General features: G+C 42.7%; 2 protein-coding genes across 2 annotated transcripts in view; both read left to right on the top strand.

The window, feature by feature from the left end:
- The window catches only part of LOC149287687 (uncharacterized), a 159,145-nt gene that overhangs the window by 24,187 nt on the left and 121,445 nt on the right, over positions 1-13,513 (top strand). The gene's annotated exons all lie outside the window — the stretch shown is intronic.
- The window catches only part of LOC149287692 (uncharacterized), a 29,172-nt gene that overhangs the window by 13,942 nt on the left and 1,717 nt on the right, over positions 1-13,513 (top strand). The window contains exon 2 of the mRNA XM_089492552.1: positions 8,912-9,032. Coding sequence (XP_089348678.1) covers positions 8,912-9,032 — 121 coding nt within the window. The remainder of the gene's footprint in view (positions 1-8,911; positions 9,033-13,513) is intronic.

Below are 13,513 nucleotides of genomic sequence, written 5' to 3'. Positions count from 1 at the left end.
GATATTTTGAGGCGGTTCAATGGCTAAGAATGATAGAGGCAGAATATAACCATGATATAAAGTGGGTTGAATTAGAAAGACGGAGCAATCAAATGGAGTATGTCTCTGTCTTTCAGGGGAAAATATGGGGGGAGGTATGAATTTTAAACGTGAGGAGACTCTGAGGGGCTGCCATTGGCTGGAATCCCTGTCCCTCCCACCATCCCTGGCCCTCATTGGCTGGAATCGCAGTCCCTGTCTCCCGGTGGCCATTTTGTGCTGCTTGTGACTGTGGGGAATATTGTTCCAGAACCTTCTCTGAGGCCTCAGTTGAACAGAGGCTTCTCTTTCTCTCCTGAGGCTCCAGGGTCAGAAGGAGGCCAGGCTCCTTGGGCCAAAAGGAAGAAAGTGTGTCTCTTTGTGTGTCTTTTGTGTCTCTTTTCTGAGAGGGTTTTCTTATTCCACAGCTCTGCTCCTTCTGAGGAACATGGGTTTTAAAAGGGATCAGAAATGTGAGGATAGTATTAACACAAGCCTTATTATTATTATTCACAAACATTGGGCTTTGGCTTCTAAGAGGAGGCTATTCACCCCAAAAAGGCCAAAAGTAGCTCCTTTGGGAGGTTTTAAAACTCTCCTCAGTTTTCTTATTAAGAGACTTTTAGGGAAGAAGGAAGGAGTCAGACCAGACCATCTCATATTATTACCAAATAAACATAGAAACAAACAAAAACAACAAGAGTAAGGATTAGATAGAAAAACATACTGCTTCTTTCTTTTAAAGGAAAACCATTATTAGCAGGATAAAAACAAGACTTTGGTGCTTCTGCCCTTTTACAAACAACTCAGGCTCTATCTGCACTACAGAAATAATCCATTTTGAAACCGCTTTAACTCTTCTGGTTTCATCTTATGGAATCCTGGGATTTGTAGTTTGTTGTGGCATGAGAGCTCTCTGGCAGAGAAGGCTAAGTGTCCAAAGGTAAAATCCCAGGATTCCATACCACTGAGTGGTTAAAGCAGTGTCAAAGTGCCTTATTTCTGCAGTGTGGATGCAGCCTTCTTGGGAAAGGGGATGGTGCTGTGGAAAAGCACTAAGGACCTCTGGAGGTTACAGCAGATGATGTATTTATTTATGTATTTATGATGCACTCATTTCACATCTATCTATGGGGACATAACCAGGGCCCTCTCCAATTGCCCATCCCCTCATCCCCCCCACTCTAAGAAGGCATGGAGTATCTGTTGTGTAGGGGAGCTGCAGTGAGTCTATGCTAGGTCCAGGGGGCTTTGTTTGGAGCAGAGGGAGGAAGGGGATACCCAAATCTGCATCGGCTTCATAGGTTCCTAGGGCTGGAAGGGCACCTCAAGGGCCATCCATTCAGCCCCATTCTGCCCTCCAAGTCCTCCGAAGAGATGGCCATCCAGCCAGAGACTCCTCCAATGCTCTTTGAGACAGCATCTCCCATAGATTTGCTCAGAGGTCATGGGGGCCCACCGTTCCATGGGAACCGGTCCTTACCACCCCAATTTGGGAGAAGGGACCCCCCCCTCAGCCCCTTGGACTCACTCCTGCCACTCATTCCTATGGCTGGGACTCAGAGGAGTTTCCTAGGCATTGTCAGCTTCTGCCCTCCATGGCCATTGGCACTGACCTTTTCCCCATTGCCTTCCCTCCCTCAGCCCTGTGGACCTCCTCCTCCTTCGCACTCAGAGCAACCCTTCTCTACGGCTGAGGAGACGGCCTCTGACCCAGGGAAGCTCCGGCCATAAAGGACTGCAGAAGAGGCCTTTCTGGGGCTGCAGGAATCAGGGTCTTTGTACTGAAGGTAGGCCTTTATTCCTGGAGCTGAAAGAGGACCTTTGTGTAAATGTTTCAGTCCAGGATTGTGTGGAAGGGCTGCAGCTGAGAGACTGAGCCCATGCTTTGCAGGCATAAAGCCCCAAATTCAGTCTCTGGCAGCATTGTCTTCCCAGAAGGTAGAAGTGAGATTTCCAGACCCCAGACACACAGTGCACCAGTGAGTCCTTTGTGTGGGGACTGTGTGTGTAAACGTGTTGTTTACTAGAGCTTTGTGAGTTGTTTGTTTCACTGGGTTTATAAAAAATAACTTGTACTTATCTTTGTCGATTTAGAAAAGGCCTTCGATAACATAGGATGGGATATGTTATTTGCAACACTTGAAAAAATCGAAATAGGAGTGTCTTATTTAAGATGGATAAAGGCAATGTATAAAGGTCAAAGAGCCAAACTAATTGTTAACTATAAAAAACAGAGGAATTTAAGACTTCTAAAGGTACAAGGCAAGCTTTCCCACTTTCGCCCCTTTTGTTCATTCTGATCCTTGAAGCACTGAATAATAGAATAAGATTAGAAAATAAGATCAATGGAATAATAATTAAAAACAACTGAGTTTAAAATGAGAGTCTTCTCAGACGACATTTTTATTCCCTGGAGAACCCAGAAAAGAGCACAAGACAATTGATGGATGTAATAGTGGAATTGGAATATGTTTCAGGACTAAAAGTAAACAGAGACAAAACAACATTAATAACAAAAAATATGGGGAAAAGGAAGAACAAATCCTGGAAGAAATTAGTGGATTTAAAGTGGGAAAGAAAGTTAAATATCTAGGAATAAATATAACAAATAAAACTCAGATCCATTTCACAATAACTATGAGACACACGGAAGGAAATCAGAAAAGACCTAGAAAAATGGGGGAAATTACACTTATCGCTATTAGGAACAATATCACTGATCCAAATGAGTTTCCTTCCTGAAATACTGTTTCTGTTTGAAGCGATACCCATCATCCAGAATGAAAAACCCTTGAATCTATGGCAAAAGGAAATCTCAAAATTTATTTGGAATAAAAAAAGAGCCAGGATAAAAACGAAAATACTTTGTGATGACAAAAGTAGAAGAGGACTTTTTTATGCTGCTTGTTGTTTAGTTTGGATTAGAGAACGAGTTCTGTTAGAGAATGAACAATTGTTATGTCTGGAGGGTGAACATTTAAGATTTGGGTGGATACCTAATTTACAGTAAAGAAAAAGTCCATAAAGAAAGCTCAAATCATTTTGTAACAAAAGCTCTATTGAAGATCTGGGGGGAAAACAAGTGTAGAATATGCCCAAAAATACCTTTATGGTGTTCGTTGCATGAGGCTCTTTTCGGGAGGAAAAGTATCCATAAAACTAACTGGTTAAGATACAAGGATGTCCTGAAAGAATCGCAAGGAAAACTAGAGATCAAAACACAAGAAGAACCTAAAGAATCTGGCCTAGATTGTCACTGGTATCTTCATCGTCAAATGAGGGAGAGGTTTAAAATAGATGTGAAATTAGAAGGAATACAAAATGAAAAATTGGGATGGGATGAAACACTAGGAAAAGGAAGGAAAAATGGTTTCTAAATGTTACAAAATTTTGTTGAATGGGATACAGAAGAAAAGATAATGGTCAAATGGGCACAGATCATAGGACATAACTTGGACTACCAACACTGGGAGGAGACATGGAATAGGAGAAAGAAATGCACTGTAAGCCAAGATATGAAAGAAAATGTTTATAAAAGGACACATAGATGGCACTTGCCACCTGAGAGAATTGCCCATAGGTACAAGAACACCAAACCCAATTGTTTGAAATGTTCCTACATTACAGGTTCCTATTTTCATCTTTGTTGGACTTCTTCAGAAACAAGAAAATATTGGTTAGATATATTCAAAATTTTGGTAACAAATTTAAAAATAGAAATTGCCTTCTCCATAGAAACCTTTTTGTTAGGAATGATAGATAGCAAGATACTTGGAGGACCGCCTCTCTCCATATAATCCGCCCCGCACTCTCAGGTCGGGCGGGAAACAACTTTTGAGAGTCCCTGATAGGAGATATGTGGTGTCTGCACATAGGGCTTTTTCTGCTTCGGCCCCGCAGACCTGGAACTCTCTGCCTGACGAGCTCCGCTCAGCCCCATCCCTGGAGTCTTTCAGGAAAAGCTAAAGACTCATCTCTTTCGTCAAGCTTTCCCCCATGTTCCCTAATTTCCATTCTTCTCCCCTTGTGTTGCTGTATTGTATTGGATTTAACTGGTGCTTTGGTTTTTAACTGTTTTTAACTGTGATTGAATGATGGATATTTTTATTGCTGTACTGTACTGTTTAATGTGGGGGGATTTTTTTAAATTGGATTTTGTAGTTTCGGTCTGTTTTTATTACTGTTGCAAACCGCTGTGATCATGGGAATAGCGGTATACAAATAAAGATTCATTCATTCATTCATTCAAGGTGGGGGAAAAACCTATTCAAATTTGAGATGAAGGAGGAAGGAGGAAGGAGGAAGGAAGGGGAAATACGGCTTTTTAAATATTTTTGTAACTCCTTTTTCATCTGTTAAGATGTGCCAGGATAGGACTTGCTAGAAATTGGAAAACAGGGGAAAACCCAACAATAGAACAATGGTTAGTTAAAGTGTTTGCGACGGCTGAGATGGATGCGATGACATGTTGGATGAAAGGGAAAACTGAAGAAAGTGTTTAAAAAGATTGGAATGAATTTTATTATTATTATTTAGAATAACGTTGGAAAGATGTTATAATAAGGAAGGAAGTAATCTGTCAGAATGACGTTAGAAAAATATATGGTATACAAACTAGAACCATGAAATGTATGAGTAGAAAGCAGAAGTCGATTAATAATGTTAGGTATCCCAAACTTGATAAAAAGAACTGTCTACTCAAGGAAATCAGCAAAAGAAGGTCCAGGGAATATAATTAAGTTAAATTAACTCATGAAGCTAGTTGAAATAAGATAATGTAAAGTAAGCAGTAATCAAGGTAGAAGGATAAAACATTTACTTAAATAGAACAAATAGGAGAGGTTTTCCAAGTAGAAGGAAGTCATATTTCTTTTTGTGTTCTATGTTTTTATAAAGATAGGTCCTTTAGGAAGTATATGTGAGTTATTCCTATAAGTTTTGTCTTTTTAAGTTAGTAAGTCAGGTATAGCACATGTATAGGGATGTTTTCATGCGTATTTATGTATATTTAAAGTTCTCAGCTTCTTTGTCTGTAATTGTTAAATGTTATATGTTGAAAAGCAAATAAACACTATTCATAAATGCATTTATGGACTTATGTTGCATCAAGTGTAACATATTCAGCGGTGTGCATACTTTTTAAGAATACACAAGGTGAAGTGAAGTGAAAGTGACTTTGACAAAAGGTCAATTCAGAAACAAACAAATGTACATGCATCAGTTTTTGTGTGGCTTCAGGAAACAGAGAGAGGAGATGCACACCTCATGCTCCTGCTATGACTGACACATAAATACAGCAGTTAAGCTCAGAGAAATGGTCTCATTTGTAACAATGAAATAATTATTTTCACCACTGTCTTACATGGGGAGGGGGCAGGATGAGGGGAGGCCATGGATCAGATCCGCAAAGTACTGCAGGTCTTATCCAGTCCAGGAACTAGAACTCCTCTTCATGGGACACAAAAGAGGTCCTCCTCCTCCTCTGCATGAAAGAGAAGTCGCATTCTCATCAGTGATAATGACACAGCATGAAAAATTTGCATTCCTGCAATTAACGTCTGAGAGGGCCTGAATCCTGTTGGTTAACCTTAGAGTGGACCCACTGAACCCATAAGTGATTGGTGAGTCAATTTGATTAGGACTAATCATAGGATACAATACAGGCTAGGATTTAGTCCTGTATGTGGCTTGAACAGGATATTCCCAAGCCAAGATGGGCAGGCAACAGTGTGGAAAATGGGCACTCTCCACATGGGCAGAGACACTCTCAGAATTGTGACTCCTCTGCATGCAGAAGGCTGCCATGGCAATTGGGTGCTCCCTTCCCATCAGCTCAATCCTCTGGTGCCCCCCGATCCTGGGAGGATGGCTGGATACCATGGAAGGGGAGCAACCTGAAAAGAAAGAGCTCCTTTCCTCCCTGCCTGACCTGGGGCCTCCCTGGAATGTCAGGACCATGGTGAACAGGTCTGAGGGAATGACATGCATGTGGCCACTAGATGGAGCTGTTGTGGAAGTCATTGACAGCTCTAGTGGCAGTTAGATGCGTCAGCATTTAAACAGTGCATCACTGGAATGTTGATCCAACTGCCAACTGTCATTCTCAACTGTCACTGAGGAAGAGTCAGACAGTGTGTGCCTCAGAGTGGGTTGTTACTGGTGTGGATGGTGGAGGGTGTCGATGTATATAGTGTTGTACACAGTGGAACTTCTTATATGAATAAAAGCCTCATCTGAGAGACGATTACAGTGTCTCTTTGCTCATTGAGAAAGCGACAGGTGTTTCTTCAGCTCATAAGCTACTGACTACAGTCAAGGTGCAGAATCTGGCGCCATACGTTAACGTGTTGCCTCACGTGCTGAACAAAATAGCAACGTCAAAAGCATTTTGACATTGAGTATCTGTTGTGTAGGGGAGCTGCAGTGAATCTACACTAGGTCCAGAGGGCTTTGTTTGGTGAAGAGGGAGGAAGGGGATGCCCACCTCTGCATCGGCCCAAAGGAGGCATATGTCATCTGCGTATCTCACCAGCAGCATGCTGTTCTCAAGCCTAACCTTAATCTCTTTTCTCAGGAACTTCATCTCAGCCTCCTTTTACACAGCTTTGGGGCATATTTTACTGGAAGAGACCCAAGTGCACGGCCACCAGGACCCTCCCCCCCTTGCCCACCTAATGGCCAACACAGAGGCCAAGCGGAGGGTTTTGTGCTCCAAGAGAAAGAGGCTGTCCAAGTACAACAACTCTTTGATGAGTCAACATCCTGACTATTAGTTTAATTTGTGTCACTTCTGGGCCAGCTCATGAAAGCAAGTGGAGCACATATTGTCCCAGTTTGGCAGAGAAAGTCCTGGTTAATTCTTTGTCACCCCACTTTCTCAGGGGTTTTAAAAAATGTCATGGTTTCTCTCTCCTCCTCCCACTTTCCCCCTTCTCCTCAACTCACTTCAGTTGCTGCAAAATGACTTCCAAGGAGTTTGCACCCCATCAACTGAAAAGGGGAAAAAGGAGAGGAGATAAGTTGCCAGGATCTACCTTTGCCAGGAGGCTGAGGCAAAAGCAAACTGCTGTGCCCTTCCTAGCTTATGTGATCTTCCTCATAAACAACTTTGGCCATCCTCACCACTTTCTGGTGTTGCTTGTCCACATGTTCCTTGCTTTTCCTGTTTGTAAAATTTTGGGGATATGGGAGACCATCTCTGGATCTAAATTGGGGGTGGGCCAGTGGCCCTCAAGTCCAGAGTGCTCCCCAGAACTGGTTTTTAAAAATGACATTTGCTTCCGAAATTTGGCAAGAAATGGCTAAATGCCCCATAATTCTTTTGTAGCTAAATGTACTATACGTGTTGGGATAGACAGTATCCTAATCCATCCTCAGTATCCCAGCCATGGCCTAAATTATATTTTTTATTATATTTTATATTATATTTAAAAGATTCGAGACAAACTGGATCTCAAAGGCAGTAGTTTTTTTGTATACGTCTCATATGATGGACACAATGGGACAAAGTCTTTAATGAACATCTATTGAGGAAACCTTTCATTAATAACTGGCTAACTGTGAAAAAATGTTTTACATTGGACTTCCGCTTTGGGTTTCCCCAAAGGAGGCTTTTTTAGGCCAACGGGGAAAAGATCAGAAATGGATAAGGTACAGAAACATATTAACTAATGATAAATTTACAGCGCTTTATAAATAAAGGTTAATAATAATAATAATAATGAAAGAAATGTTATATTAAGGTTAAAGGAAGAAATCATAACTAAAATAGGCCATATGAACTGGTTGAATTATATTCAGCTTAATGAAAGATTTACAAAGGATGAGAGTTTATTTGGTTTTGGGAAAGAATATAACAAATTAGAAATTATATTAATGAAAAAAATATATTATGTAAAATATATAACATCTTACTGAAAAGATCCCTAGAAGAAGTGGAAATTAAAGATTCTATGATAAAATGGGCACAAGAGTTGGGATACAATTTAGACTTGGAAAAATGGGGAAAAGCTAGATTAAAAACAAACAATAAAAGAAAATTATTTTAAAGTTGTAAATAGATGGTATCAAACACCATTCTCATTAGAAAAAATTATAAATTAAAGGATAACCGGTGTTGGAGATGCCAAAAAGAAATAGGTACATATTTGATTATGTGGTGGCAATGCACATATATAAAGTCATTTTGGGTGAAGATTCATTTGGAAATAAAATTAATATTAAAAATTGATTTTGAGTTTGGACCAGAAATATATCTGTTAAACAAGACTTCATTACTAGACCCAGAGGAAGAAAGGAAATATTGGGAAATATTATTTTACTTAAGATCAGCTACCAGAAGGATAAGAGCAAAGAACTGGAAATTACCTTAATAACCCCACAAATAGAGACTTGGCAAAACGAAATCCGGGAATTGAAAGATCTAGACAGATTAACAGCATTAATAAACAAGAAGGATATGGTTAAATGGGGAAAGGATTGGGAAGCTGTAAGACTTTATTTAGCGGCTGCTCAGGAAGGAGAGGTACAAGAAACAAAACCTTTCTATTCATACCTAGAGATAGGGGAATAAGATGTTGTATTAAAAGATAAAGTTATACAGTTTCTTGTGGAGAGTTATCAGGAATAAGCCTAACAGATTTATAGCTTGTTTATATATGTTTTTATTTATCTTGTTGTAAACATGCAAACTTTGTAAAAAAAAAAGATGTATTATCACAATAAAAAAAAAGCGGGGGGGAGGCAGTAGGGTTTTTTTTCTTGCTGATAGAATTTAAAGTTTATTTCCTGGACTGAATTGTGAAGTGATGAAATAATATTTGGATGCACCGTGTGCTTTCCTCCCCTTTAGCTTAGTCACTCTCTGGATGAGGGCTATTTTCTGTTGCAGGTGACCTTTGCAGATGTGGCAGTATATTTCTCCGAGGATGAATGGAATCTGTTGACGAAGAAACAGAAACTTTTGTACAATTATGTAATGATGGACAATTATGAGAATGCGGCTTCTGTAGGTAAGGAACCTGAATCCATGGCTCTTTCTATAAAGACTGAGGGCCTTTTCATACTATGTTATCATGTCGCTATGGTTCCACTAGAATTACAGAATCATAGAATTGGAATAGACCACAAGGACTATCCAGTTCAACCCCCTTCTGCCATGCAGGAATACACATTCAAATCACCCCCAAGAGATGGCCATCCAGCCTCTCTTTAAAGACCTCCAAAGAAGAGGACTCCACCAAACTCTAAGGGAGTATATTCTGTATATAATTGTGATAGCAACATTCTGTAGAATATCTGAATCTGTAGTTCAGTGAGGCACTATTGCTCTCCAGTTTCTAAGGATTCTAATTACTTCATCCTAAACTGCCAATTCTAGGATTTTGTGGACAGAAGCCATGGAGATTAATGCTTTTCACACACAAAAGTTACTCAGTACATCCCTGAGCAAGTTTCCTACCTTTTTTGGCCCCTCTTCCATCCTTTTAAGGCTCTGGAGAGTCTTCTTGGGGGAAAGACCTCCCTTGGCCTGCAATGGCTCAGAGAGGGCCCAACAGTAGCAAAATGGCCTCCACTTCCCCAAAGGGATGCTGTGGGATGTTGAGGGGCACAATATTATTTCATCCCCCCCCCCCAACCCGGCAATACAATGTGGGGTTGCACCTGAGATCTCCTCCAAACCCCATCAGTAGTCCATGCCTGTCTTATAAATGTTTTAAGGCTGCTCCCTGGTGCTTGACCCTCACCAAAACTGGAGTCCAGGTCCCAGCCCCCTTGCTCTGCCTTTGCCAATGAGTTATTTGTATACTGATTATCCGGCCTTTCTCAACAAACGGGCCTCAAAGTATCCCTTTTATGCATCACACTCTGTGGGTATGTGTCTGTGATGGAGAGACGGAGGGAAAGTGAAAAATTGAAAGGCAGGAAAGAAATGCTGAAAATGAGATGCTGAAGCGGTGCAGATAGGCAAGAGGGAAGGTTGGGGAGCGGATGGAAAAAGGGAAGGGGCTCAGGCAGATGGGAGCCAGGAGGGGAAAGCAGGAGCAAAGCCAGGATTGCGTAGCTCTTTGCGGAGAGGAAGGGAATCTGGGAAGGGCCAGGAGAGGCGCCTTGGGGATTGGGAGACAGCCATGGACCTAACAGATTTTAAGAACTAAACTGATGAGAACCAGCTCAGATCCTTGTTTTGAAACATATTAAGGGGTTCCATTTAGAAATTATGAGCAATGTCTATGAAGAGAAGAAAGGACGACACAAAAATTCCTTTTTCTCTAATGTTTCTTTTCCAACCTGAGCTTGCTTAGCTCCATGGTTGATTCCAGAAGCCCTTTGTTAACCGAAATGCTGGAGTCTGGAGAGGATACTCCCAAGTGCTATGCTTTTAGGGAAATTTCATACTTAGCTCAAAGGAGAGATTGGGGCAACAGTGACCTCGGTAGTCATCCTGTTCCGCCCCCCTCCCCCCGCCCCCCTGGCGTTAGGAGAATTCAGTGTATTCTCAAGCCCTTTTTAAATGAATGGGGCTCCGTGCAGTGGAGCGGACACGCTCCTGACAGGCACACTCGCTATTAACCCGTATGGGGCACACCACCCCTTTTCTCAGTGTAGCTTTTAGTGTATGCTGCAATCCGCGTAAGGCATGCCCGCGTATGACGCAAGTGTACTGTACACGCATGCACACACATATAGGTGTTCACGCACACACACAAGAACTAGGTACCAAAGGTGGGAGTGGTGAACACATGTTAGGCTTTGCTAACGGTAATATATAACCTAGACCGAACTTGATTCCAATTGCTGAGGGTCCAGAATGGGAAAGAAGTCAGTAACTCCCATGGCAAGTGGAGCTAGCGTGTGTAGTGAGGTGTTTAGTAATGTAAACCAACAGAGTGTTTGTCTGCAACTGGACTGATGCTGAAGAACAGCCAGTTGGTATATTTATACTGAAATTGTTGCTAGTGGGCAGAACCTGGGTTTTCTATAAGGTTTAAATCACTTTAGAATGTTTCCTGGGTGGGGAAAATATGGTCCACAATCAAAGTGAATGCAATGGGTGCTTGGTGCAAATCAGGGCCGGCACTAGATATTTGTCCACCCTAGGCGAGAAATATTTTGGTCCCTCTCCGGTAACCCCTCAAAATGTAGGAAAAATGTAGGACATGATGTACGACAAAATGTAGGATAAATTGTAGGACATTCAAAAATGGAGAACACAACCAACTAAAAGCCAAAAACATGAATAAAAAACAATATAAATTCATGTTTCTCAGTCATGTTCAAAATGGAGAACATTTTGACATTCTTCCTGGATAGGAGGTTGGGCGATAGCTTTGTGTGTTGGACTAGGAGGAACTTCCTGACAGTAAGGGCTGTTCAACAGTGGAAGACGTTTCCTTGGAGAGTGGCGGAGTCTCCTTCTTTGGAGGCCTTTAAGCAGAGACTGGATGGCCATCTGTTGGGGATGCTTTGATTGAGAGTTCCTGCATGGCAGAATGGGGTTGGACTGGATGGTCCTTGGGGTCTCTTCCAACTCTACAATTCTATGATTCTATGACTCTGGAGACCAGGATTCAATGAAAATCTGATTCTCTCCAACAGAGAAAGCTAAATATCTTACACGGAACACGTGTCGATGACGTGGCTCATGCGCCGTGTCCAAATGGTGTGGCACACGAGGGACATCACAGCGCTTGTCACACTCTCTCAGCCTTAAGGGAAGGTGAAGGCAAATCCCCTCTGAGCAAATCTTCCAAGAAAACCATTGGGCAAGTCACACTCTCTCAGCCTCAGAGGATGGCAAAGACAAACCTCTCTGACAAACCTCCCAAGAAAAGCTCTTGAAGGCACACACCCATTCACTCGCACACCCCCAAGTCACCAAAAGCAAACTCTCTGAACAAATCAAGAAAACCCACTAGGCAAGTAAGTCACACACTCTCATCCTCAAGGAAAGACTGGCAAAGGCAAACTCTCTGAACAAACCAGGATGTTTTGAAATTCCTCCTGGGCAGAAATGTAGGATGTGTCCTGCATAAAGGATGACGTCTGGTCACCCTGGTAAAATGGAGGATGTTTTGACATTGCTCCTGGGCAGGGCTCAAATGTGTGCCGTATCCTGGATAAAGGAGGACATGTGGTCATCCAACCAAAAATGGAAGACATTTTGACATTCATCCTGGCCAGAAGGTTGAAACATAGGACATGTCCTAGAAAAGGAGGACATCTGCTCATCTTACAAAAAATGAGGACGTTTTGAAATTCCTTCTGGGTAGAAGTCTGAAATGTAGGATGTGTCCTATAAAAAGAGGCCAGAAGAGTCAAGCCTTGATATCTGGGCCCCACAACATACTCCAACTCCCAGAATTCCATAGCCATGAGCCAGAAAAGAGTTAAGCCTTGATATCTGGACCCCAGAACATACTCTGGCTCCCAGAATTCCATAGCCTTGAGCAAGAAAAGAGTCAAGCCTTGATATCTGGACCCCAGAACAAACTCTAACTCCCAGAATCCCATAGCCTTGAGCCAGAAAAGAGTTAAGCCTTGATATCTGGACCCCAGAACATACTCTGACTCCCAGAATTCCATAGCCTTGAATAAGAAAAGAGTCAAGCCTTGATATCTGGACCCCAGGACATACTCTAACTCCCAGAATCCCATAGCCTTGAGCCAGAAAAGAGTTAAGCCTTGATATCTGGACCCCAGAACATACTCTGACTCCCAGAATTCCATAGCCTTGAATAAGAAAAGAGTCAAGCCTTGATATCTGGACCCCAGGGCATACTCTAATTCCCAGAATCCCATAGCCATGAGCCAGAAAAGAGTTAAGCCTTGATATCTGGGCCCCACAACATACTCACACTCCCAGAATCCATAGCCTTGAGCCAGAAACGAGTTAAAGCGCTGCCAAACTGGGTTATTTCTTCAGTGTGGATGCAGCCTGATGCAGCCTCTTGTCCCTCTCTCCCTCTCCTCCAGGGCTTTTTGCCTGCCTGGCGCCTCCCCCTCAGGCCCCGCAAAAAGTTTAGGGGCAGCACTTGTGCTCCTCCTGGCTTTGCAGAAAGGAGCCAGGGCCAGGAGGATAGGAAAGGGTGCTTGCTGGAGTGCGTGTGCGCAGCCCCAAACAAGCGCCAGGATGCCACTTGCGCTCTCCTGAAGCTTGCCTCCAGCAAGCGCCCTTTCCTCTCCTGGCGGCACACAGCCCAGTAAAGCCAGGAGGAGCGCTTTTGGTGCCCTGGTGCTGGAGCTGAGCATGCGTGCGCACGTGCATGCGTGCTTCAAGAGGAGCGCAAATGGCGCCCCTGAACTTGTTGTGCCCTGGTTGGCTGCCTATGTGGCCTGTATGGAAGAGCTGGCCCTGGTGCAAATACCTCAGACATAAGGGTTTAGCACACCGGTCCTCAGGTCCTTGTTGGCTCTGAATTCCAGTCCCGTTCACAAGCCCATGTGCAGCGCAATATGAGCACAATGCTCCCATATGCAGCACAACAATAAC

This window comes from Sceloporus occidentalis, unplaced genomic scaffold (genome assembly GCF_023333645.1).
Source record: "Sceloporus occidentalis isolate IW3139 unplaced genomic scaffold, rSceOcc1.0.p SCAF_57, whole genome shotgun sequence".
NCBI lineage: Eukaryota > Metazoa > Chordata > Lepidosauria > Squamata > Phrynosomatidae > Sceloporus > Sceloporus occidentalis.
The sequence above is the reverse complement of the archived record's forward strand: the minus strand, read 5'-3'. Positions and strand labels throughout refer to the sequence as shown.